General features: G+C 44.9%; 1 protein-coding gene across 1 annotated transcript in view; it reads left to right on the top strand.

The window, feature by feature from the left end:
- LOC130383595 (teashirt homolog 2) overlaps positions 1-15,700 on the top strand; it is a 37,293-nt gene extending 21,593 nt beyond the window's left edge. Inside the window, exon 2 of the mRNA XM_056591439.1 lies at positions 10,929-15,700. Coding sequence (XP_056447414.1) covers positions 10,929-13,957 — 3,029 coding nt within the window. The 3' untranslated portion in view covers positions 13,958-15,700. The remainder of the gene's footprint in view (positions 1-10,928) is intronic.
- The last annotated feature ends 10,235 nt before the right edge of the window (positions 15,701-25,935 follow it).

Genomic DNA, 25,935 nt, shown 5'->3' with positions numbered 1-25,935 from the left:
AAGTACATATCATGAAAGTCAAAGTCTCTCTCAGAATGGTGTTTCATAGTGGTGGGTTGTGTGATGAGTGCATCTACTGAATCACACCATGAGCAAGGCTGCGCTGGATGCCTGACCAATAACGCTGCTACAGCTTTTATATCGGGTTAGTGAGTGTCTGTGTGTGTCTGTGTGTGTGAGTGTGTGTGTGTGTGTGTGTGTGTGTGTGTGTGTGTGTGTGTGTGTGTGTGTGTGTGTGTGTGTGTGTGTGTGTGTGTGTGTGTGTGTGTGTGTGTGTTTGACACACCATTGTGTGTTCATTTCCATTCCGGCCTGCCAAAACGTCTTCTCCCAGCAGCATGGTGATAGAAAGAGGTTCAGATGAATCGGTGCACCCAACATGCCTACCAACAGGACATCTCCCACTGGCTCAATAGGGACAGTGCATCGGTCCTTCATCACACTCTTCCTCACATTATGCACAACCTGGCTTAGCTCACACGCCACACAGCTTGTTCCCCATGGAGTAGAAAGAGCCGGAGTGTTCCGTTAATATCCACGACTTGGTTCAGATTTAGTTAACTCATTTGCAATTAGTGATACAAACTGGCTTGTGTATGAACCAATTATTCATATCCTAAAAATGTGGGCGGAAAAATATGGGAAGACTTTTTGTGGAAAAGATGCATAACGTTGTTCATTACCGCACGTATGTGAACCCACGGTCGCTGTGGTATCTGAGTCGGAGTTTAGGTGATGAGTGGAAATCGTCTCCATTTTGTTTGGCTGAGTGGCGAGAGAGGCGGACAACAGAGCCCTTCCTCAAGCCCTCTGAAGATCTCATGCATGGATTGATATATCCTATTCTCTCTCTCTCTCTCTCTCTCTCTCTCTCTCTCTCTCTCTCTCTCTCTCTCTCTGTCCCGTTCTCTCCCTCTCCTCCTGCTAATGCCTTGGCGAGGACTTGAGCAAACAGCCTGTGCGTGTAGGACACACAAGACAGATGTTTAGGATTACTTTCACCTCATTGCTCCATTGTGTGCACTTTAAGAGAGCTCAGCTGATGTGGAATGCCACTCATTCGGGCTCCTTGCTCCTACAGGGCTTGTCCTGTTTATCAGAGTACCATCTGCACTCAGGACACAGCAACCCCATTCTTAAGAACAGGATGTTGGCATGGTTTCCCTAACCCCTTTTTTTTCCTTTTCTCTGTGTTAGGCAAAATTGTACATTGTATTCAGTGGGGGGGTAGTTTATGTTCCATGTTGTTTGTATTTTTGGTTGGGGGGAGGTTGGGGAGGGGGGATTATAGCGTATTCAACTTCTGTCCTTTCAGATCGTTAATGTTGTTCAATTTTAAAAGCGTAAACGATATGTTTCCCTGCCAATTGCTGTTGAGCTTGGCATATGATCTCTAGATGCAGGCAAAGCGTGTTCTCTCTCTCTCTCTCTCTCTCTCTCTCTCTTTCTCTCTCTCTCTCTCTCTCTCTCTCTCTCTCTCTCTCTCTCTCTCTCTCTCTTTCTCTCTCTCTCTCTCTCTCTCTCTCTCTCTCTTTTCACTCCAATGTTTTCCTGTTTTCCTTTGTCTCTATGTTCTGTTTTTCTACCCCTTGTGAACACAGTTATGTATGTGTGTTTGTGTGTGTGTGTGTGTGTGTGTGTGTGTGTGTGTGTGTGTGTGTGTGTGTGTGTGTGTGTGTCTGTGTGTGTGTGTGTGTGTGTGCGCGTGGGCACGTGTGTGTTTTTTGTGTCTATGTATGCAGATGTGTTTCTGTGTGTTTCTCTGTGCGTGTCTGTGTGTGTCTGTACGCACATGTATGTGTGTGTATGTGTGCATGTGTGCGCGCTGGCGTGCATGCATGCTCGCCTCAATGCGTGTGTAAGCATGTGCATGCTTGCATTCAGGCGTGTGAGCGCCTGCCTACGTGCGAGTGCGTGCGTGTGCGTGTCTGTTTACAAATGTGGGAACAAATAGGCCCAGCTTGCACTGATATTGTTGAGGGTTGACATTATCTCAGAGCACAACACTTATCTAATGTGTCTGCTTGGGGAAGGAAGGGGAAGGATCCAGGGTGCTGCATCTTTAATTACCATTGATACAGAGAGGGGAGGGAGGGGAGGGGAGGGGAGGAGACAGAGCGAGGGGAGGGGAGGGGAGGGAGGAGGAGAGGAGGACCGAGAAGGAGAGAGGAGGAGACAGAGCCAATGGAGGAGAGTGGAGGGAGGAGGAGAGAGGAGGAGAGGGAGAGAGGAGGAGACAGAACCAACGGAGGAGAGAGGAGGGAGGAGGAGAGATGAGGAGGGATGAGGAGAGAGGAGGAGACAGAACCAACGGAGGAGAGTGGAGGGAGGAGGAGAGAGGAGGAGAGGGAGAGACGAGGAGAGTCGAGGAGACGGAGCCAACGGAGGGGAGTGGAGGGAGGAGGAGAGGGGGACCAAGGAGGAGAGAGTAGAAGAAAAGGACAGAGGAGGAGAAGAGGGGAGGGCAGCGGAGGGGAGGGGAAGACAGAGGAGGAGAGGAGCCTGCTCTGGCTTATGCAGGGGGGGGGGGGGGGAGTAAGGTGGGGGCTTGCGGTGGAGAGGACCCGTGTTCACTTTTTAATTAAGGCTCCGTAGTGTAACTCGTCAATGTACATTATTGGAAGAATGAACGTCAATGCCATTGCTTTTCCTCCCCCCTCCCCCCCTCCTCTATCTCTGTCAATGATTCAAAGACATGATTTATGGTTTGTCTCCGTCTTTCAGGATCATCCATCACGGGCCGGCACCGCCGCCGCGCCACCCGTTGTAAATCATTCTGAAAGCCTGTCACTCATTTCCATTAACCGCTCCTCTGTCGCTCTGGTCTCCGCCTCCCTCGACCCCCCCCCCCCCCCCACCACCACCACCTCCTCCTCCCCCTCCCCCTCCCCCTCCTCCTCCCTTACCTCCCTCTTCCTCCACCAGCCTCCCTCCCACGCCCACCCTCTCCTCCTGCTCGGTGCGCTAACCTACAGCCGCGCGGGTATCAGTTCCAATCGGCTGCCCCGTCCGCCTACCTTCTTTTCAATAGATGAACCACTTCCTCCCATGCAGGGAACGCACACAAGAAGACTCTATACCTCTCTCTCTCTCTCTCTCTCTCTCTCTCTCTCTCTCTCTCTCTCTCTCTCTCTCTCTCTCTCTCTCTCTCTCTCTCTCTCTCTCTCTCTCTCTCCCTCTCTCTCTCTCCCTCTCTCTCTCTCTCCCTCTCTCTCTCTCCGGTACGTTTGAACCATGGAAATGTCACGTCTCTCCCCAGCTGACTAAATGAGGACGTAGCACAGAGAAAAACCTTGCCTTGGTGTAACGGACATATTGAAACGGCCCAGTAGTCGGTGGGGGGTGGGGGGTCTGCCCCCCCCCCCCCCCCCCCCACTACTGACCCACTTCCCAACCACTTTAACGTGAACTTTAACGTGAGTTTTTAGGTATTATACAGAAAGGATTCTGTTTGACGGTCGGACCATTCAGACTTTACAAATGATCAGAGCGGCAGAGCCAATACTAAGTGGGCCGTTGGTTTTCTGTGAATTCTACTTGCAGTTTAATTCACACGCTCGCATCGCAGAATGACTCTAGTCTTTAACCAGCTTTCATAGAAATAGGTTTTATGAGCAGAAATAATTGACTCAATGGATCGAATGTCAATCACAAACAAGGGGTGGAGGGGGGTGGGGGGGGTCTGGTTTGGGAGGGGCGCTTTATTCAACGCCTCCTTTCTTTCGTTCTAATCACCCTCTCGATATCAAACAGAAGAATGCCTCCCAAACAGCAGCACGCCTGTTTTTGAGGGGAAACTTTTCAACTATTCGATGCCAACACATTTCAGTATTTGGGCAGCCATTGTTCTCAGAACGAGCTGTCAAAGTGACAATGTGCACCAGGCAAATATAAAAGTTAGCACTTTTTTCCCGGGGAAAAAAAGAAAGGCAGGTCCTAATCATTATCGAGACGCAGCTTGACAACACATTTACCATTAAAATAAAGCTGAATAAGAGAGTCTGTGTTTTTTTTTTTTAAGCATTTCTGCGCCTTGTACCGTCACCCTTTTTGTGCCGGGGAAACGCAGGTTTTCTGGCGGGTCTCCTCGCCGTGTCTTGGTGCCACCATGGGGCTGTCGATGGTCCCAATAGCATCTGACAGCACCGGTCTCCGGCTGAACTTGGGCTCAGTGGCCTCATTGTATTTAATGAAGGAAAAACTGGCAATTTACTATTAATGAAGACGGAACGCAAAAAAAAAAGGCATCCTGGCTCTTAGAAAGTGCTGAACACGGTGTAAGTGTGTGTTTGAGTTTGTGGGTGTGTTTATGTGTGTGTGTGTGTGTTTGTGTGTGCGTGTGTGTTGGGGTGTGTGTGTGGGTTTACAAGGCAAGCCTTAGTCTGGAACCCATCCAAAAGTCTTAATGAAAGATCCATACAGGCATGATGGGGAAGGAAGAGTCAGTGAAACATAAATAGTTTTGCACTGTTTTAACAAAACACAAGTAGAGCGTCTTCACATCAGACGGATCAAAGCCTGACCTAAAGGCTTTGGAGAAGGCCTCTTGTTGTACGGGCAAAGGGCTATGCAGTTTATGGTGCCATTACTGTATGCAATTTTTATATGAATAACATCCAAATAAATATCTCCCCGGCTGAATAAATTAGGAAGTAGCACAGTGAAAAGTGGACACATATACTGTATATATATATATCCGTGTATTTGGACATATATATGCTGCATATACATTTTGACCCATTTATATGCTTCTGCTATCCCAAAACATGGGATGAGAGAGGGACATGAAGCACACACAGCTTGTGGACAGCCCTCTTGTGTTGCTGTAAATATTATAATGAATCGATATCAGGGCACATATAACTCGAGGCGATATAGATGAACAAAAAGGTCATTGGCATTCTTCCGCGATGATTACATTGGACAGCGCTAAAAATAACGAAACGCTGATTGAAACCTAAGGAAGTGGAGGGGGGGAAAGGGTCTGGAAGGAGTGTCTGAATGCTGTGTGTTTAGTGGGAATGGTGGGCATGAAAAACAAACGGCGGTTGTCATCCTAACCTCGCCGTGTCCTGTGGAGCAGGGAGACAAAAGGCCTTATGTGTGCTCGGCACTGGTCCCTTTAAATGATGTCCCACTTTCTCCCCGTTGCCACGCCAACATTCCTGACTGACATTCAATCAGGGAAATTTGAACCGAGGCAAGATGCTCTTTTATTAGTCCCGCCCTGTTTGCTTGACTGGTCAGCTCCAATATGCGAGGCTGCCTTGAGTGGCGTACTGTAAGATGATGGCTTCGCACCCCCCGCCGCAGCCCCTCTCTCTCCCTCCCTATCTCCTTCACCCTCTCTCTCTCTCTCTCTCTCTCTCTCTCTCTCTCTCTCTCTCTCTCCCTCTCTCTCTCTCTCTCTCTCTCCCTCTCTCTGTGATAAGGGTGAATGAGGGGTAAACTGCTATTCTGCAGAAAGGAACCATCAGACCTCATCATGTCGCTCCTGGAGCACCGTGTCAGGGGCTCTTCAGAGAGCGAGTGACAGAGCGACGCCCGGCCGGCTCCCCTCCCCCGCTATGGAGTGAAATATACTGGAGCCCAACCCCCCCCCCCCCCCCCCCCCCCCCACCTCCCACCACTGCTGCTCCACCAACTGGAACTTCTCCTCCGCCCCCTCTTTATTCTTTTTTTTTCTTTTTGGGTAAATTTTTTTGATCTGTCAGTGCAGAAGAAAGATTATCTGTAATCTGACAAATACACAGTGTTCTATCCTGCTTTTAGTCTCGGCGTGTGAAGAAATACCGCATGCTTTTGAGATATAAAGGCTACATTTGTGTTTCCGTTTATTTATTTTTTTGGCACACTGTGAACCGTTGTGGGGTGCATAGGGGGTGTCTGTCCACCGGCATTAGAATCACGCTAAAACAGAGATACAACGTCAAAACAACGAGTCTGTGGTGGGAGTCCTATGAAAAGAGAGGCTGGCTGAGGCAATCATGCTATCTTAGAAGAAGACGCTAGCATCGTTTCATAATGTTAGATCTAGCATCGCCATGGTGAGGGTGGTGGTGTGGGTGATGCTAGTTTTGGGGGGGGGGGGCTGTGTGTGTGCGTGTGGGTTTGATGTGGGGGTCTGACTTACGTGCTGAGGCGCAGACTGCGATGCTCTCCCACCACCCCTCACATCCTGTTAGGTGGCAGGCAGGCTAGCGTCTCACAGCAGCAGAAGCTGAGCAGCGCCGTGGCGCGCGGTCAACTCACACAAGCGGAGAGGAGCACGCACACTCCTGGCGTGAGGACTCCTCCCTTTCCACGTTAGCAGCACTAGATATATAATACATTCAAAAAATATAACTTCCCGTTTTTGAGATCCGTGAACACACGCTTTAAACAGTGTTGGGGCTCAACATTGTTCATCGATTAAATTAACAGCGGCTTGACCGTCCCTTCCAAAGTCCTCTGTGTTTTTTTTGAGATAACAGAATGTTGGTGGTAAAAAACGTGTTTTGATTAATTGCTATAATTATTGGGATCATTTTTGCCCAAATGAGCAGCCAGATGGCAGAATATGGTGTCATATTTGTGATCATATCATATTAATCTGGCTCTGGGTCCATCTGAGCACATTGTGCCTTTTGCTCCGTTCACAGTCTGTCTTCCTGTTGGCCACGCTCTCCTTGAGATGAGCGTTTTCATTGGACTATATTAGGCCCTTTTAATATTTAATTTATGGGTGTAGGAAAGCAGGACATTTTTCTGCATGAATAGCTTGGGTTAAGTGAACTAGGTAATGCGCTTTAAGTAACATATCCTTCATGCATACAAAAATGAACGCAAGCTTTCTGTTGCTCGGTTTCTCAGTGTCGAAGACTCCAGAGAATCCAACAATAGTGTTTTCTGTGGACGCTGTGTCTGAACGTTTCTCAAGAGGCTCAATCTATGTAGAAGGTTCTCACCACAACGCATATTGGTGCTGTTAGTACCATTTTACCCTAGCGGCTAAATCTGTGAGGACATCGCTGCCGTCACTCGACTCATAAAACCAAAGTGTTGGAATGAAGTAACGGCTCAGACGCGACTTAATGTACTCCATGGGCACCTTCTTGAAAGCAAGTCAAAAACAATTTCATTCCCTGCTATCAATTAACCTCCAGAGACACTCTGTGGCAGCAGCTTAAACGCGACGGCTCCGTCTCCATTCTGCTGTGTCCTTGGGACTCCAGGGCTTCCTGACAGCGAACAACGAAGAAAGAAGTGTTTACAGAACTTTAGAGATCGCCTCAGGGATCAGGATTAGTGTCCTTTACCATTCCAACTCTTCTCTGATCCAGTGCAGAATCCGAGTTAACAAGAGTCACACTCACATTCACAGTCCCTCCAACCAAGGTCCTTGGGCCTCATGTGCTCCAGTAAGGCCCTGATCACACAGTATTTCAAATGTGATCATTGTGTCATTGGGTGCATTCAGATTGCATCCATTGAGCATGTTTTTACTCACTCCCTCCCTCCCTCCCTCCCTCCCTCCCTCCCTCCCTCCCTCTCTCATTGTCCTGTCCACCAGATCACTCCATGGCCAGCCATCGATATCCCTTTTCCTAGTTTATCATACAAATAAATGATTTAACTGAAGCAACACAACCTAATCAGACTGTCAAACATTAAACCATGTGGCACATGAGTAGTCTCTATCTAGAACAGTAGAACGGTGACTCATTCTCTGCTCATTCCAACTCTGAACATTGAAATCTATTTTCTACCGGCAGACCAAGTCCTGTAATATTTAAGTGGCCGGGTAACACTGCAAATACATCCTAACGATTTTGACATTTAACACACCCTATTTATACACTGCTTTTATACACTACAGTGAGGATCCATCATATGGTTTGCAGCTCTGTTATCCAGTTGTTATTGTGTACAAAGGCGTTGCGGAGGCAGTGTTGGAGACGGCTGGAAGAGCGGCTGACCCTGGCCATCTCAACACCCGAGCAGATCCTTCTTCTTTTCCCTTTTTTTCTCCGTACTTGGCATAAATCCGAGGAGATGAAAATGTCATGGAGCAGGTTCATTTTGCAAAGAGGTTTTGATTGCCATGTGCGTGTAATTGATTGTTCCAAGGACAGGGGGAAATCTAGAAATGTCATAACAGTCCTGCTTAGGTCGGTCCCACCGCTAAGGCAATCAATGAGAAGTAAAAAGGGGATATTGATTTGTGCGCAGCAGAAAACTGTAGCTTGAGACCAGCCGAGTGCACTGGGGAAAGTGGCACGGACGTGCAGACCTGTCACTGGCACCTATGAATTACCCAATCTCCTTTGAAGATAGTGTTACCGCCGCTCACCGGGTATCACAGCTGTCCATTAGCTAAACCCCTCCGGCAGCCAGCCCTCCTAGGCCTGTCAGATTAATGAGTGCAGTGTTGACCTTCCGAAGGGATAAATGTTGATTTCTCCTCACCGTTACAAAAAGTTTCTAATAACACATTCGCATTGGAGCCCCAGAGAATGAATACACCCTTTTTTTAAGGATTGACAATAAATCCTGACGAGAGGATAGTTTGTCACGTCAACGGTGAATACAAACATGTATTTTGACAGGATACTGTAAGTACGAGGCGTAATGTACTGTGTGCCGTGTTTTATGAGGTAAGCATGGTTCATAACATACGGGAAACACACTTGGCTCAGAAAACCACCGCCATTTCTGAGAAGCAAGCTCATTCTCTGCCAGGCCTGTGTTCTAACAGATTAATGTTATAAACACTTCGGGTGGAGGATTTATGATTTGCACCTAAGGTCCTTTGACCTTTGCATATTTCTGTCTGAAGGTATAAATTTGTCGTGACACAGATTGAAGGCTTTACAGCAGTTTATGACATGCTAAATCTCAAGTCTGCCGCGGCAGCCTCTAGTTTTCTAAGGATAGTTAGCCTGCATGCTTTGAAAAACACCTTTGAGGCTGGTCCAAATCGTGTGTTTGAGCCCTGTTTCTTTAGTTGGTGGTCATTTCAAGGTTGTCTTTCCATACTGCCGCTACTAATATTATACTTATCATTTTCCAATTATCATGGTTTTAATACTCCTAGATCCATAGATTTTTTTTTCTGGCACACACAACACAAATGCAGACGTAAATTGTAAACCACTCCAGATGAATTTGTACAGGAATTCCAATGCAATGGTGTGTTTTCATTGATATCTTTTTTTATTGTGATGCAGTCTGCTTATGACAGCTATTGAGTGATACAAAAGTACCAATGCCCTTGAATTTGATCTTGTACTTTTGCAGAGCAACGCTGTTTGGCATAGACACACACCTTACAGTAGCATGAACCGAGTGCTGGCAGGGCAGACTTACCAATGCTTCAAGGAGGAGAGTTAGACATGGTGGTATCTCGGAGTGATGCCTGCCAAAAGGTTAATTGCTGCTTCTGGCTAGCTGTTAGTCAGGGCATCTGATAGAAAGGCATAAAACAGCAGGAATGGGAGTTGTTAATCACTATCTTCCCCTTCTTTCTCAAATACCAATAGACCAGCGTATACATTAATGTTGATGCAGGCATTTCTTGCATATCCCCCGAAAAAAAGAAACAAGTCAATTTGGGATAATGTATTTCTTTCCTCTCCTCTTTTTTACCGGAATGTCAAAATCTGACACGTACTTTGGTGAAATTTTACTGACACTCGGTATTGCGAGGAAAAAGTCACTTCCTATAATGAGCTATACAGGAATGAGCGATTTCCATCACACAATCGCTAGGCAGAAAATAAACGCCCATCCCTCCACTTTTGTGTTGAACCTGACCAATCTTTCAGTGTCAGGAAAGACTTTGAAAAGAGAAGACATCAACTGAAGGCTTGTCATGGCCAATAGTGCTCTCTATCACTTTGGAAAAAACTATATATAAAAGTATAAATAAAACATTCCTCTGTACTCACACACCCCTCCCTCCCCCTGCGTCAAGGGTGTTTCTGGGGGCCATCACAGATCTCGGTTGGCCAATCAAAACAGCTTTTTCCTGCGGTAGATCAAGGTCACGGCACACTTGGGTGTGTGTGGGAGCCCTTGTTCACAGGGGCCCCTATTCTCCATGTTTGTTTTGAAAAGTCCAAGTCCCATCTCCATCTCCGTCCATTAGCCGGCAAGCCATTCACCTCCAGGGCTCCTCTCGGGGCACTTGTGAAATATTGATAATAAAGAAGGAAAAAAAGTATTTTTGAGACACATAAGAAGGAGGACATTCTGTGGCCCTCCCAGTATGGGGGCCCCTGAGTGCTCGACTCCTGCCAGTCCTCACACAAGAGTGCCCTCTCTTCCAAAGATAAATATTAACCACATGAAATGCATCAGTGCTTAAACAGGGCTGTTATGCCCATTGACGTCTCTCCTTGCATGTACATTTTCTGACCACAACATTGACCATGAAAAAATACGTGCTAATAGTGTTGTGATGTTTCGGATTCAGATAGATGGCTACATATCAAATATGTTACATTAGTTGAACAGCTCTACACAGTGACGTTAACATAATGTCAAACGTAGGGGTGATTTTACTGACGCGTGTCAGAATGACGGTTCAGTACTTCCTCTTTTAATGCCCCATTGCGAATCAGGCAGGGCTGTTAAACCAGCAGTTAGTAAGGGCTAATGACAGATCCTGCTGTGCGACTTAAACTTGCAGTTGAAATACCCACATTTGATGGAATTTGTTCATGTAATATACCATAAATACTTAAATACCTGCTGTGAAATGTCTGATAATCTACTATTCAACATTGCCATTTTAGCATTGTCAAACTTGATAAAATGTTGTATTTAATGATGTATACATTTTTTGCTCTGAATTCAACTCCATGTGTTATTTTTATATCCTTGTTGCCTCTCACAATCCCCAAAAGTAATCCATCCTATGTTTGTCCTCTCTCTGTTTATGCTAGTTTACACGCCTGACGATGACATGGTCCTTGAGGAGCCAATCGACAAAGAGGACGGAGAGAATGACCCTCCCACTGAAGAAGAAGGTTCAGAGAAGCCCCACCCCAAATTGTCAGAGGACAAAGAGACGGATGACAAGAGCACTAACAGTTACAGCGACCAGAACTCTCCTATTAGTGTCCTTTCCAATCAAGAGACAGAGTTGGAGTCGCGCCTAAGCGACACCAGCGACCGCCTCACAGACTTCAAAGCGCCCTATCTCAGCGAGGGCCCGAAGGAGGAGAGCGGCCCACCCAAACACAAGGAGGAGATGAACAGCAGCCTGGAGAACATGAGGGCCGCCTATGCAAACTTTCTCTCCGACTCCTACTGGACAGGGCTTGGGATGGACCTGAAAATAGGCAAGAACACCAGCAAAGCGAACTGTGACAGCACCAACGGCAGCGCGAAGACCGAATTCGATTGGCACCAGGATGCGCTCTCCAAGACCTTGCAGCATACTCTGTCTCCGAAGCCTATGTCCAAACCCAATCTCTTCAGCTCAGTCCACTTGTACCGGCAGAGCAACAAAGCCTGTGGGTCGGTGTTCACGGGAGCCAGTCGTTTCCGGTGCAAGGACTGCAGCGCTGCGTATGACACACTGGTGGATCTCACGGTTCACATGAGCAACAGCGGACATTACCAGGACAACAACCACGGCAAACAGAGTAACTCCTCGTCCTCGTCATCGAAATCCAGGAAACGCAATCTGCATGACATGGAGGGGAAAGAGGATGCACAGAAAGTGTTGAAGTGCATGTTCTGCAGCCACTCGTTTGACTCCCTTCAGGATCTGAGTGTTCACATGATTAAAACAAAGCATTACCAAAAAGTGCCTTTAAAAGAACCTCTCCCAGTGCTCACACCCAAGCTTTTGCCACCGTCAAAGAAAAGGGCCTTTGACACCGCAAGACCATGCTCCCCGGATTCCACCACTGGCTTAACTGACGCACAGAGAGCCACCGCCATTTCAAACGCTAACAACAACCGCTACGGCTATCAGAACGGGGCGAGCTACACCTGGCAGTTTGAGACGTGCAAATCTCAGATTCTGAAATGCATGGAGTGCGGGAGCTCACACGACACCCTTCAGCAGCTCACCACCCACATGATGGTGACCGGCCACTTCATCAAAGTCACAAACTCGGCCTCCAAGAAGGGTAAACAGTTAGCCCTGGATCCCTTGGCTGTAGAGAAGATGCAGGTACTGGCTGAGCCGGCCGCCAGTGAAACCGAGGGAGGAAAAACGTCCCCGAAAGCGGCCTCCCCTGGGGAACGAGAGAAGGAATGCCAGGGCGAGGGCACGTCAGAGAAAAAGGAGGAAACCAAGATGAAAGAGGAAAAGCAAGAGAGTGAGGATCAGAAGGCCGGTAGCGATACCTTTAAGTATCCTTATCTCCGCGAGGAGGATCTGGAGCAGGGTACAGGCGCTGGAGGAGACATCCTCAAATCTTTAGCCAACACAGTGGCGTCCGCCATCAACAAAGCTCAAACCGGGACACCAAGCTGGAGTGCCTATCCTAGCATTCACGCCGCCTATCAACTCTCTGGGCTCATCAAAAGCACGCCACTCTCCGCGTCTCCTCCCATTCAGCTAAAGCAGTCGTTCAACCACAAGCTCAGAACCATCGCCCCAAAGGGGAAGGTTTACCCCGGAGCTCTGGGAGCAGAAACCCCCGAGGGACAGCATCAAAATGTGGACATCAAAAAGGAAAAGGTTGGCATAAGCGACAGTAAAGAAATTCAGAACATTAAGTTTGATCCGCTGGAGAATGATGACAGCGATTGTCAGGACGACTCCTCTTCCTCTTCAAAGCTTGACGCAGACTGTGCGAATGACGTGAACGAAGTGATCAAAGGAAAGTTGAGCCCGGATTTCGACACAGGCAAGACACCGAGTCCCTCTGCCAGCAATGGACCCAGCGCTGCTCCGGAGCTTCTCAGTGACACTCCGGATACATTTGCCATAAACCCCCTCAGTGCACTGCAGTCCGTATTGAACAATCATCTGGGCAAAGCAAATAAGCCCAACAATGCAAGGGCAGCTAAAATATCTGCGCGCACTCAGTCCATTTTCGCTGAAATAAACCGGAACAATGAGAAATCTGCTCTAAGGCTTGGAAATCCGATTAGAAATCGGCCTGAGAATTCTTTCCTGTTTGTTAATGAGGACCAGCCGATAGACTTAACAAAATCCAAACACAGCAAGCCTGCGAGTGCTTCAGTACTACCGCCCTCTACCCCAGTACCACATAAGTACGCTCTGTCTGACATTGCTGACATGGTCAAAGTCCTCCCTAAGGCCACCACACCAAAACCTTCCACGCCCTCTAGAATCCCGAGCATGAAACTGGAAACGGATGTCAGGCGTTTTGAGGACGTGTCGGCCGACGTGTATTCTGTCCACAAGCGCAAAGGTAGACAGTCCAACTGGAACCCCCGCCATCTCCTCATCCTACAGGCCCAGTTCGCCTCAAGCCTCTTCCAGACCTCTGAAGGAAAGTACCTTCTCTCAGACCTCGGGCCTCAGGAGCGCATGCACATCTCCAAGTTCACCGGACTCTCCATGACCACCATCAGCCACTGGTTAGCGAACGTCAAATACCAATTACGGAAAACAGGCGGTACTAAATTTCTGAAGAACATGGACACTGGCCATCCAATTTTTTATTGTAATGACTGCGCGTCGCAGTTCAGGTCACCCCCCGCATTCATTTCTCACCTGGAATCCCACCTAGGCTTCCAGATCAAAGACATGTGCAAGTTGCCTGTGGAACACCAGACAAAGATGGAAGAGCCTGAACTGTCAAAGGCCCTTAACGTGAGACCCACAGAGCCACCGGGCCTGGAGGAGGATATTGACTCAAAATTCAGATGTAAGCTTTGCTGTAGAACATTTGCAAGCAACCATGCGGTTAAACTCCACTTGAGTAAAACTCACAGCAAATCCCCAGATAACCACTCACAGTATGTGGAAATGGAAAAGGAGTAGGTTTTAATATACTCTCTCCTTTTGTGGGGAGTTTTGTGTTTGTTTGTCTATTTTACTTTATTTTTTTTACATACACGGGTCCATTATTCAAGTCATTTTTAAATTTGATTGTATAGTGTGCATTATTATAACGTTTCATTCACTTGAGTACACACACACTGGTTAGAAATAACTAAGGACACACTTAAAGATACCTTTGCACCCTGCTCAAATGCATCACCAGTAATAAGAAATGTATTACTGCTTGAGGAAAAATGATTGCTAATGTTTGCATGCAATAGCACTGGCTATGACTACTATTTATTTGTATAATATTTCAAGTTTCAATTGTATTTCAACAAGAACTTATGAATCAATTGTAATTTACAACGTATTCTAAGTACTACAGTAAATTGCATAAACGAGCAGCTGTTTGAAAGGGTAGAAAGACATGTGAACACACACACAGAACTGTACAGTGTATTGCTATGTAAAGCGTTTTGTGTTGCAATGATAAAAGAAAAAAAGCACTTTAATAAATGTTTAATCACCAGTTAAGACTTGGATTCTGTAAATGTTGAAAAAAAAGGTAATTTGGAAACAGGAATATCTCACATGTAAATATATTTTAGGGGGAAAACAGTGCATTTCATGCGATAAAATTATTAACAGCAAGAAAAAATATACCTGCACCTTTTTTTTACCTATTCAAATAAAGAGTTAACATTTGATTATAGCTTGTGGTCTTTTTTTCTTGCGTCTGAAATATTAATTGTAGACAATGGCTACCAAATGGTGTATGCAACCAAACCAAAATAAAAGGCATTTCTTGTTCACATAAATCGAAACCAAACCCACACATTTATGTGTTCATTAAATCTTTCAATCTCAGATGCATTCAATATATTTTGATGATTTGAGAATTTAATTTGGAGATTAAAAGACCCATAGTCACACCATGGTTTTTACATACGCATGAACAATCTATTTCCTTGTCATCTTTTACTGCCTCACTGTAAAGGCTGCTACTGTCTCTGCATGCTGGAATCATAACAATTAAACATATTTCCTCCAGCTATATTATTTCAGAGCTATTAAAAATGATTGCCTCCTAAATTTATAAACATTTCATGCAATTCATCTCTTTTCAAGCAATCAAGTCCGCAATTACCTCCTCCCATCAAATCTCTGTTTTATAACGGGAAATTGACATTTGATGGTAAAGGGGAAAAGGCACATGGGCACTGTGGTGATTAGAATACCGTGACACCGACTTGCCCCCTATTGTTGGAAATGAGCAGGCAATCACGTTGTTCATCAGATGACTCCTAATGCAGTTAAAGTATTCAGCTATAATTTCTCCCTGCATTTATAATTACTGTCATAGACCACACACCTCAGTGAGCAGATTAAAGCCATAAATTATTTAGTGCCTCTCATTACAGACGGAGCTCACACTCCTCTGTAAAGCCATTGTGTTTTAGACTAGCAACCTATTCTCCTTTGAAGAAAGCAATCATTTCTAAAATGGCTCCCAATGTGAAATGCTGCAAAACTCCTTATTTGCACTTATCGAAATCCAAAGTTATGGTGTGTAATCAATTATTGATGTTAAGTGTAAGAGGGAAAGAGAAAACACTACTATACTTAAGATAAGGTTTAGTTGGAGTTGTATTTATCTTTTTATTCTATTAAAATGTCTTTATGGAGAGGTATGGTGCAGCACAACATGCGATTAATAAAAAACTAACCCCATCAGCAATGTAATCAGCAGGAGGAAATGGGTTGACCATCAATCTGTCAAGTATATTTATTTAATGTATATATATATATATATATATATATATATATATACAAAAATACATACACACTGGATTAATATAAATGCTGTTCAACTAATTAATTAAAATAAACACATAATTATTCTTCTGCTTTATATTAATTTATTTGGGATGTTTGCGTATTAACGCAGCTAATCGTACCGTATATCTAACATGTCATGGCTAATTACAGACCACAGTGAGGTGTAATTACGCACACACACATACACACACACACGCGCGCACACGCTCACACACTGTAGACTCGCTCTTCTGTCTACATGTCTAAACAATAATCCTATGCTTTCAAATTGGAATGACGTTTTCATATGCAGACACAGTGATACATGTCTGCATGTCTATACATATAACATATATAAATATATATATGATGTCCTATGTTCACACCATCGATTCAACACTGACTTAAGGAGGACCCATCCTCATTTCAGTACAGGCCAAGCATTATATTTCCAAAATAAAATGTTTTATTATGGAGGATTATTATTATATATGTCACAGTTTAGGTATTGTGTGATTTATAATTTTGCTTGAAAATAAAAAATCTGGAAAGATTTAAAGTGGTAATCTCCAATATCTCCAACGATTTTCATTTAAACCAACATCAGTTCAGTCACTATCTATCACCGAATGAGGTCAAACCATTGTGATGAGACTATGGCCTAATGACGAAACCCTTTGCCTATGCAGTATGACCAATTGTGTGTTGGTGGCGTAATTCATACAAATCCCAAGCAATGCACATTTAGTGATGCATTTTCCATGGTGGCAGAGATGGTAGACAGAGCCACCGAACAGAATTGCTCCAACTCACTTGTGTGCTTAGCACTGTACTGTTGTTCTCAGCTATAGGGGGCACCAAAGAGAACGAAACTGACATCTTCGAGATGACCCCTTTAACTTTCACTTTTATTTATATTTAACAGTCTTAATAGCCGAGTTGAAAAATCGAATTATGCACATAAGCTCCCTTTGCATTCTCAGTCGTATTCAACCCTGACTTACAAAAACGGATGCCAGTTTGCATTTGCGAACCCTTTGTCAATCTGTCATTAAACATGCTATCAAATAATGATAAGTGTGCGCTCCTTGCTTGAACTAGCGTGCATCTTGCTGATGTTGATACGCCGTAATGGGACAAATGTGCATCGGAATTTGTCTGCTCGGATAGGCGCAAAACATTTACAACGTGGCTCGGTTTGCTTCAAAGCAACCGGGGGTAGACAAGCATGGGCTGTCTTGCATCATCCTGCCTGTGAGCCATAGAGAGAGACGGGGGGGTGAAAGTGTTCATCACACAGACCAGGGGTAATGACTGGCTCATGTGCTTAATGAAGGGCTTTTGAAATACTTACAGTATAATGACCAACATCCTCATTCTTTTTTTTTGGTGTTCATTTGTCCTTCCTAAAATCTATAGTTCATTAGGTCCAAGCCACTCTCTCAGATGATATTACATTTCCCCCTTTCACTGTAATCAACCGTACGGGAGATGTTGCAAATGATTTCATATTCCATAGGCTAATCAGGATCACTGGGATTGAGTCGGGACACAACAGCATTGTCCGGTGATTCACGTCATACTACTATGCTGCTGCAGGCCTTTGATAGGATTGAATAATGAATAAACCGTGTTAATGCGAGCACTTGGTAAGACACAAAAGCAGCGTGTTGTAACTCTTGGACTCTGCCATACCTCTAAAATAAGCCTATAGGCCTCCACTGATGATAGTGTTGCTTGGGATATGCTAATTAGGGAAAGCACATGATGAATAGACTTGATCAATCAAGTAGGCCCCTGGTGCTGCATATTCATTGTACATCATGAATATGAAACTGAAAGTAATTTATCAAATATCAATTGTGTATTTGTATCTTATTAATCACAAATGCTGAAAACTTCACACGTGTCACCGTAACGCTAAAGGTTGATGAAGTACTTCATACGAAGACGATACTGGGGGTGCTTGGGGAGGTTTTGGTTGAAACCCAGGGGGTGTTTTCATATGTTGGGAATCTCAAATAGTCAGTCAGTTATTTAGTTATTGAGGAGGTCATCTTCCTCCGTCTTCTCAGCAGTGTCGCTTTAATAAAGGATTACATTCACACATGTGACTTGACATAACGTGACAATGTCTCCATTATTAATTTCATTACCCCCACTGTGCGTGTCTCACAAAGTCCCAGTGATCATCTTTGTATAACACTATTTATATCTAGCACACACTATTTAAAAACTCAGTGAGAGATGGACTCATAGTCCCGAACTTTCTTTTGCAAGAAAACTTTCACCAATGTCAGCTGCAGACGAATAAAGTCAACCTCCCCTTCGGAGGTGGACGCAAGATGCCCAGTCAGCAGAAAATGTAAAGCTAAAGGATGCAGCCTTCATAGCGAAGAAAGGAACATGCTATGGGCCTGTTTCTGCCACTGCCGAACCCTTCTCTGTGACCAACCAGGTAAAGATGTATCAGGTGTAGGCCTGCACGCTGTTGTGCTCCACTGCTTGTCCCTGTTGTATCTGTTGAGGATGATGATGATGATGTCAAATAATATATTATTGTATAAAATACATGGAAACACTTTAGAATAAGGGTATGTTAATTAACCATTAATTAACATGAGTTAATGCAGTGTTAGGCATTGTTGTAGAGCATAAGTGGGGTTAAGGCTTGTGTTAGGGTTAAGGTTAGGGTTAGTGGTTATGGGTTAACACGCTAACCCTATTAAATAATGTATAAATTAGAACCTTAGTTCAACGTGAACACCATTACCTTATTTACCATGAACACCATATGAACACCATTAGTAAATGATTACTAGAACATTACTAAGACAAATGTTCAGTGATTCAAAATTAGAAAAAAACAACGCATACTGCAGTTCATCAAGTCAGAGTATTTCAAGTAGACCTCAAGGAAATCCTTTGTTTGTCGATCCATCAGAGGTACAACCCAACACGTTGCCTGTGTCAGTCCTGCAGAGAGCTTTCCGAGACACCGGGCAGAGGCCTCTCTCACTCCCTGTGCGTGCAGCACAGAGGGTTTTCATTGGCATCCTACGCTGGATGAGAGAGAGCTACCCACTTGATTGCAAGCAGTTCATCAGTGCATCCTTCAGACGTGTCACGCGGGCCGCCTCGAGGCACTGTGCTGGCTCAAATTGAAGCTGACATCTCCCAAATATGAAAGCAACAAATCACACATTTTTATTGGGCTTAATCTCCAGCCCGACCCCCTTTTGCAGACGTCAGCACTATCACGGCCGCCGCTCTAATTCTTGCCGACTGGATGCTTGTGCCTCCCAAGCATCTCTTGAGTCACCAAACGGCGGCGGAGATGCGCCTGACACCTACGCTTATTAGAGCCCTTTAATACGGCGGCAAAAGGATGGCGTGCACGTCGGCAGCCCACAGAACGGGCGCGGGCCGCCCCGCAGTAATCCACAGACGTGTTGTAACTAGAGATTATATTTGATACCATGTTTACGTTAACGCTAAGTAGGTCACGTGACGGTTTAAAGATGGGACAAGGCGGCGGAAATTGCGTGATGTGTACGTTCTTGACCACTGGGTATTAGGCTAGCTGCTGTTTACGTTTCAGGAGTACCTCCCGGGAAAACAATCATTTCAGGTTGTGGGTGCATGGAAGGGACAAGTTACAGCGTAGCCCAGGTTCATAAGATGGTCTAACATAGAATAGTGTTTCATAGAATAATTGATGTAGAGGGAACAAATCTGCTGTACAATTAAGGGAGGTTCTTTCTTCATGGTGTCACTTCATGTTTCCTCGCATTTATTTCCAAAAATTGTGATTGTGAAACTTTGTGATATTTTAAAATAGACCAACGGTGGCTTATCCAAACTGTCTCCTGGGACACTACTACTGGGCGTTCAAGTGTCCATTTAGCAGTGGTTCGTGGGAAAGTCCTTGAACAGAAAATATCTGCAGGTGTCATTGTACGTTCAAATGAAGGCCAACATTCAACAGCGTAACTAGATCTGCCGCGGCCGGCTTCAGGCGTTGATGCCCACGGGTCACATCCCAACATCCACAATGAACATGAATCCCTCCCCTTTTACTCATTAAGATGTTGCTGAGACGTTTTTCTTTCCTCCTGTTTATCGCCTAATTGGCCCTAGCGTTCGCACCTTGCTATTATTAGATGTTTTACTTGTAGCCATGTTGGCCCTAAGCCAGCAACACTTACGGTACAGTAGGCTATGGCTGCATGCATGAGGTTATACTGTACAAATACTACTTTGTGTATAGTGCGTAGAGCATTTCACAGTATGGTCATGACGAATCCCCTTATTTTAAACTATTTAGCAATATTGTTTTGACATACTCTTTGCACTTACCAAAACCCCACAATAATCACTCACTGTACCCCTATGTTGACCATCTCCTCCATTCAGTGCTTAACAAAGATGACCGTGTTATTCTACCTTCAACTGTGTGGGACTCGACGAAATTCTGAAATGATGGAAAAGAAAAACCCTCCTATGTTCTCATTTCCTGCTGTCTGTCAGCCTGCCATGGTGGGGTTACGGTCGGAGTGGGGGGGGCCCATCGGCTGGGTTGATGGGGATGGGGGGGGGGCTGGAGAGAGAGCCAAAGGGGCTCCTGCCCTCTCTGTTGTCATCTGTTGCCCCCGCAGCAGGCCAGGGGTGGTTGGCGTTTTGCTCACTTGTAATACGTCTCACTGTCGGCCGGCCTTCAGGTCAGCCGTCACTCAGGGTGACGTAAATCAGCATGGACGCCAGCAGACTGAAGCCTTTTCTTTCTCTCTGTAAACAGAGCCTGAGTCTGTTGGACCCCTGGTACCAGGAATAATAATACTTGTACTAATCTTTATAACAATCATAATAATACTAATACTGCTAATAATTATTATACAACTAGTACTATTACTACTACTACTACTAATAATAATGATAATGAAATACATGTTACATAAGCAAAGGAGATCTCGGACATTCTGACCGGCTGTCACATCTGGTTGAGGTCAGTTTAGGTATGGATAGTGAACGTTTAACATGTTGTTTGTGAAGTGTGTCTGACAACTCTGTGTCCTCATACTAACACACGATGGCCAGGGGCCATACACATTATATACAAATGTTCACAACAAGAACAAACCAAGCAGTTGTAGCATTAGGCTAACGACATCATGTGACAATATGTTGCTTGTTGGGACATTATAATGACATTTTTTTAAGATTTATTTTCTTTAAACGTATAGTACTTAATTTTAATTTCTGTAACTATGCTCTTATGCAATGCTGTGACACTAATATCCTTATGGAAAAACAAAACTGAGCTAAATCCTGCTCTGTTTATGCCATAAGTTGATGACAGTTAGCCATTGTGGCTAAGATTCAGACATGGAAGTTACCAATCTGTCCCAAAAAGAGAAGAAAAAGACAACCAGCAGGCAGACAAGTAAATCAATACAGCGTTTAGTTATCCATCTCTATCCTTACAGCTTAAAACAGAAAGATTACATGTCATAGAATGAGACTGGGCAGGGAGGTGAAGATCTATCATGTAAAGACTCACTGGCCTTTCCCTGAGTAAATCATGTGTCACATGGGCTGCAAGTTCATTCTCCGGCCATGGAATACATTCAGGCCTTGGACCGCAGCCTTTCATTTTTCTCTTTTGATTGAGTGCTCTCTCACAGCACCGGACCTGTAGGTAGATTATGTTCTAACACACACACACACACACACACACACACACACACACACACACACACACACACACACACACACACACACACACACACACACACACACACACACACAGTCACACACACATACACACAGACACACACACACACACACACACACACACACACACACACACACACACACACACACACACACACACACGCGCGCGCGCGCGCGCACATACACACACACACTCTCACACATCTCCTGTTTTTTCTACTTCCCGCATCAAATCCAACGTGAAAAATTACATTATGTAGACAAAAAAAACAAGTGATTGATACATTTTAATTATTCTGCCTCTCCTAGGAATGTTTCTGTCAGTCGCGGAGTTCTTAATGTGACACATGTTTGACGAGACGCGAGGCAAATGACGCACCTGTGGCTTCTTCTGCTGTGTTTTCCCACCCATCCGTCCGTCCTTCACGTGTCATCCCAGAGCTTTCTTTACAGGACTCCTCGTCATCACCACCTCAGATGGGGCCGACGGCGCCGCACCATCTCCTGACTTCATTACTTACAGCCCCCCCCCCCCCCCACACACACACACACACACACACACTCAACCCCCACCACCTCCCACAACTTTGTAGACATTTGACAACCATCTGATAATATAATAATATAATGATATAGAATAATAATAATAATAATAATAATAATAATAATAATGATTTAAATAATAACATACATAATAATAACAATAACAACAAAATATAATAATATTATTATCATTATTATTATTAAAATAATACAATTTTATAATACCATGTATTGAACAGCAACATAAATCACTGCTGGCAATAAATTTGGGTTTGTTATTAAATATTAATCTGGAGATGAAAACAATCAACAAAGAAAAATCTTCTATCCTGAGCTAAGAGTGTGAAAGCCTGTAGCCACACCGTCATGTGAGCATTCGTTTATTCCTAAAGGCAAGGTTACACAACACCTGATCAATGCTGGAGGTGTTAACTCCAAACATATCTAACAAGGCCCACTTTTCTTTATTTTTTTACGACATTTCGTTCATTTGCATAAGAATGGAATGGTGTGCTTTAGCTACACAGTGGGGGCTATATACTCCACAGGTACAGTTTATCCTCAATCTCAATTATGGGATGAGTGCAGGACCAGCAGATAGTCACTCATTCAAGACATCTATATTACATCTGCGAGATGAGGTCTTCCAGAGACAATGGTTTCTACCGTTTCTACGCACAGCCCCGAAGAATCATCCTATGTCATGAGAGTATGTGAGCACTGAAATTGTCAGACAGCTCCCACTCCTTGCTTTTATCATCTCCGTTCCCAAAGCATTTCTATTAAATTTAACCGCGGCGAAGAGAAAGAACTTTCTCGCCTTGTTTTAATGAAGTTTCAGAACTTTCCCAACGTAGTTGTGTAATGCGAGCTCGGTATAGACTGAAATGTTTTACTCGCTCAAAAATATCATCCATGTTTTATACGGCCGCTATAGAGAAGGATGTGATGATCAGGTAAGGTAGCTTATTATCTCAAAACATAATAATAAAAGTTAATAATAAAGGTGAATACAAGGTATAAACAATGTACCCATACCCCTCACATGTACACATTCACACACACGCAAACACACACACAAAAACACAGAAACACACACACACACACACACACACACACACACACACACACACACACACACACACACACACACACACACACACACACACACACACACACACACACACACACACACACACACACACAGGCATGCATACACACACAAACACAGAAACTTAAAGAGACATACACATGCCCACATAAACACACACCCACACCCACACACGCGCACACAATGTTGACACATATGCACACATACATATACACACACAAAAAAAACACTCCAACATTTATAGTTGATAGTGCCTGGTCAAAGGTAGTACATAAAGACATGAAAAGTTTCCTATGAAAATCGTACACATTACATATGAAAAAAAACATCGAAACAAGTCAACGAGTAACGACTTGCTAACAATAAACCAAATAATAAACAATAAAACAAATGTAATACATGTTACACAATGTTTAAAACGAAAACCGTCGTTTGTGCTGCAGCAAATTTAAGCTAGCCTCAGACATCAGAGCCGAGCCGCGAGCGGAGACACAAGAGCCAACCCAAGCAGCGCTAAACGTGACGTCGTCCACGAGGCGGCGCGGTCCCAGCGTCACGCCGTACAAGAAGCCCCCCAACACAGTCAGACACACGGACAGTGTCCCCTGGAACACCGAGCAGGGCCCTGTAGCCGCCCATATCACACTGAAGGAGAGCGGGAGAAAGGCGCCGTCGCATGTGAGCGCCTCAAGGCTTAAACTAATACAAAAACTCTAATCAGACTAGCAATCCCTGATGTTAATGAAGGTGTCACACATTCACAAAGAAAGTTGTGCCTGGCAATCTTCCATTTTTCGGCTGCCTACACCAGTGACATTTCATCTCACATTCAAAGAGCGCCGAGGCCCCTTAATGAAATGCATAATTAACATATTCTAATTGTGCTGAGCACAGTGATGGTTCTGACAGAACTCACTTTCCATGTCTAATTCAATGCTAATTTAATCTGTTCTTTTCCCGCCGACATGACCTTTCTTGATTGAGTTTCACCGCAAAGAAATTTTCTGATGGATTGATTTATCAACCCTCACGGAAGAAAATGGCAACAAAATTGGCTTTTTTTTTGGACTGACATAAAAAGGAAGAGCAAGGAGAGAAAAGTAAGACAGAAGAAAGCGTGCTCTCAGAAGAAAATAACACAAATCCGAATAACAGAAAGACAACAGCGACGGAAAGGTTGTGGTTTATACGAGTCAGTCGAGCTGAAACCCCTTCTGGAGGATATCAACACACACGGGGTCGTGAATGCCACACGACTAAATGGCATCCATCTGAACATATTTTAAGCCATTCAGCTGGCTTACCTTTAACGCGGGGATTAGAGGGAGACTTAAGGCTTTCTTTGTGACGGAGAGAGCTGAAGACACTGGCTCTATTCAGGGATGCTTCTAATCGCAGTGTTTACCAAAGGTTGATGCGGAGCAGGCCGCGCACCCTTTCCCAGCCCCCGCACAAGATGAAATCCCCCCCCCCCAAATGTTTTTTAAAAACCAGAAAGAGAGAAGATAAACGACATGTTGTGATCAAGACCAAATATAAAAAGGTACAATCGTCTAGGGCCTCTTCCTCTGCGAGTATATATTATTATAATTTGTCTTTCTTGCGTTAATAGTACGATTTAATAAGCCCACACTCACACTCAATCCTATACAAGCTGAACCCACATCAGACACATTCATTCATCAGAGTTCAGGTATTATCATAATTTATTTTTCCACTGTTCAGGATTGGAATCTGTAGAAATTAAAAAGTACCTTCCACAAGGCGGCAATCTGTGTCCAGGGTTATTCTTAGGGTGAAGGAAAGAAAAGGTGTTAGGAAATGAGTGGCAGGAAGGCCGGGGATGGAGGAGTAGTGTGGGCCTGTCAGTCAGTCAGTCAGTCAGTCAGCCAGTCAGTCAGTCAGTCGGAAGGGGGATTATGCAGAGCTCAGAGCCGTAATTGAACAGCGGCGGGCCCGCCCTCATTTACATCTCTCCCCTTCCGCCGGCTTTGATTGGCAGCTGTACATGAAATGCCACATCAGTTGAAAGTATGTTGTGAGCTGGCACTAACAATCCCGTGGCTCCGGGGAAACCTGCCACATTGTAATTTGGTTATCAGGCATGAAGGAAATAATTCTAAGTGCCAGGAAATGTGAGACAGAATAAATGCTTCATTCCTGCAAAGTTGCCCAGGGTGACAGTTCTTATTTAATGTACAAGAGCGTCCTGTTGCCGCTCGGTGTGTGTGTGCGTGTGTGTGCATGTGTGTAGGTGTGTAGGTGTGTGTGTGTGTGTGTGTGTGTGTGTGTGTGTGTGTGTGTGTGTGTGTGTGTGTGTGTGTGTGTGTGTGTGTGTGTGTGTGTGTGTGTGTGTGTGTGTGTGTGTGCGTGCGTGCCAGGGAAGCTGAAGCTGGATGGGGTGGGGGAGGTAGACACACACTAGCAGGTGGAGTTCTCCTCAGAATGGCGGCGAGTGGATAGAAACATGAAGGGCTAGACTGAGAGGCTGTCAGTGCAGCAGTTCATTAACCAATCGTCACTGTGCTCAACGGAGGCACAGCCCGCGCTGCAACGGGATGACTAATCTCGGGTTCAAATCAGAATGTAATATTTTTTTTTTAAAGAAAGAGATATTATTTATACATAGAATGGCGTACGTGAGCGAAGAGAGAGGCGGGTAGGGAGATTGGCCTCTCGCGGCCCCCCCACCCCCCCCCCTGCGGCGCACGTGGTGAACACGGGTCTTGAGCTCATCGCCGCCTCCTTGAGTGGGTGGGGCCTTATTTGT

The sequence above is a fragment of the Gadus chalcogrammus genome, chromosome 1 (assembly GCF_026213295.1).
Source record: "Gadus chalcogrammus isolate NIFS_2021 chromosome 1, NIFS_Gcha_1.0, whole genome shotgun sequence".
Taxonomy (NCBI): domain Eukaryota; kingdom Metazoa; phylum Chordata; class Actinopteri; order Gadiformes; family Gadidae; genus Gadus; species Gadus chalcogrammus.
Note: the sequence above shows the minus strand (reverse complement) of the source record. Positions and strands in the feature narration are given on the sequence as shown.